The sequence below is a fragment of the Seriola lalandi genome, unplaced genomic scaffold (assembly GCF_002814215.2).
Source record: "Seriola lalandi dorsalis isolate HSWRI2012SDOR001 ecotype SW California unplaced genomic scaffold, Sedor1 jcf7180002054748, whole genome shotgun sequence".
NCBI lineage: Eukaryota > Metazoa > Chordata > Actinopteri > Carangiformes > Carangidae > Seriola > Seriola lalandi.
This window is the reverse complement of record NW_019525301.1, coordinates 5,989,605-5,991,462: the sequence shown is the minus strand read 5'-3', so window position 1 is coordinate 5,991,462 and position 1,858 is coordinate 5,989,605. Positions and strand designations below refer to the sequence as shown.

At 43.8% G+C, this 1,858-nt stretch overlaps 1 protein-coding gene across 1 annotated transcript in view; it reads right to left on the bottom strand.

Moving 5' to 3' along the window:
* Positions 1-1,039: 1,039 nt before the first annotated feature.
* Positions 1,040-1,858, bottom strand: part of LOC147818054 (dihydropyridine-sensitive L-type skeletal muscle calcium channel subunit alpha-1-like) — a 10,229-nt gene continuing 9,410 nt past the window's right edge. Inside the window, exon 4 of the mRNA XM_087178919.1 lies at positions 1,040-1,190. Coding sequence (XP_087035045.1) covers positions 1,040-1,190 — 151 coding nt within the window. The remainder of the gene's footprint in view (positions 1,191-1,858) is intronic.

Here is a 1,858-nt window from a genome sequence, read left to right as displayed (position 1 = left end):
CGACATTATATGAAGAAGGAGAAGTACTTACATTTATTTTTCCACTTCAAGAGCTGCTTGTAAACCTAAACAATGTAAAGACATGTGACGGTCTGGGAGGCCATTGTGGTGGCATTAGGCGATGCTAGAATGCTGGCGGTCCTAGTGTTAATCTCCTCTTCAGCTCATGTTGCACACACCAGAGCTTCTCCCTGTCTCCATCTCTGAAGGCCTCCTTTCTTCTGGTTGAGGAGGGTCTTGATGTTACTGGTGATCCAGAGTTTGTTCTTTGGAAAGCAGTGTACAGTCCTTGCTGGTATGACAGTGTCAATACAGAAGTTAATGTACTCTGATACATTCAACCACTCTATCAAGGTCAGGGTCCTTGCTGTTATCATTCTACTGTAAGTCCAACAGGACATTCCAATCTGTGCACTCAAAACAGTCTTTTAGAGACTCCCTGGCCTCCGGGGTCCAGTTCCTGAATGAGCGGGTGGTTGCAGCCTGCCTCAGTACACAGGGCTTGTAGGAAGACTGAAGAAAAAACAGATTATGATCTGATCTGCCAAGTGGTGGTAGAGCTGAAGCAGTATAGGCCTCCTTGACATTTGCATATAACAGATCCAGTGTATTATTTTCCCTTGTGGAACAGTCAACAAGCGCGTCATACGCGACTGCAGGCTTTACTTGCGGTTCAATGTAAGCAACAATGTGAGAGAACTCGGTCTAAGACCAAGTGCCAACAGTTCAGTATCCCAACAGCAGATCTTCTCTTTCACTGTGATGTGAGCGTGGTTGCACCATCTATTGTTCACAAGCAGTTCCGCTCGTACTGCAGTGAAGCGGGGAAAGTCCATACGACGGTTGGGAGTGTTCTTTAACCAGGTCAAACACATGAGACTACACTCACGATGTGCTTGCTGGTTCTTCACAAGGGCCTCCAGTTCATCATACTTGAGATGTGTATAAGAGACAGGTAGTAAAATAAACTTTACTGATATTGGCTTGATGCAAATCTATAGCTGAACTATACAAAGACGCTGAGTCATCAGCAGACCAGTTACTTACTGGGGACTCCAGAGACCAGTCTGAGAGGTCTCAGGACTCTGAATGCTCGCAGAGCTTTCATGTCAAAGCCACCACCCTTTTCTCCGACTGGAGCCTCCACTCCACTGATGTGGTTAATGGCATCCACAACCACAGTGAACAGCCTGCAGAGATGCAGACAACATATGATCACATGGTTGTTGTTCCCAGAAAGATACTGCAATCTTTCCTGTACCTGCTCATTGACTGGAGCCATAATGATTTTGCTTCTTCTTTAGTGAATCTGTTAGTCCATCCTACTGGAGACTTCAGGTGACATGTCCAATCACTGACAGATTACTAACAATGAGGGTTGTCGGTCCGATAACAGACTTCAGTTGCATGGAGTAACAATACATAACATGGAATATGGAGTTATACTATGAAATACTGTAAAATAGTTGCCATGTTATTCCAGGTCAGTCCACTTTCCAAAGAACTAATTAAGAACAAAAACTTTTTCAGTCTCAGGACTGTCTGGTGAGGATCGCGGGGGTCATCACACTGTCGTAAATAGGAATAAACAGAGGATTGTGTCTGAAAACTAAATTATTCCTACTTTATGGGCAACAGTGTATAATACAAGACATATGATGAGTGAATTCTTTAGTCACCACTATGACAGAGTGTCTCCACCTGTCTCCACCTGGAACTGTAGTGAACCAATGAGAAGTATCGTAAAAACAGATTCAGACAAACCTGTCAAACCTTTAATTCTGAAACATAAACCCCTGGGCTATTTGCTGACTTGGCTGTCAGTCCTTCTTTTAAAAATGTGAAGTTTTAGTTGTGT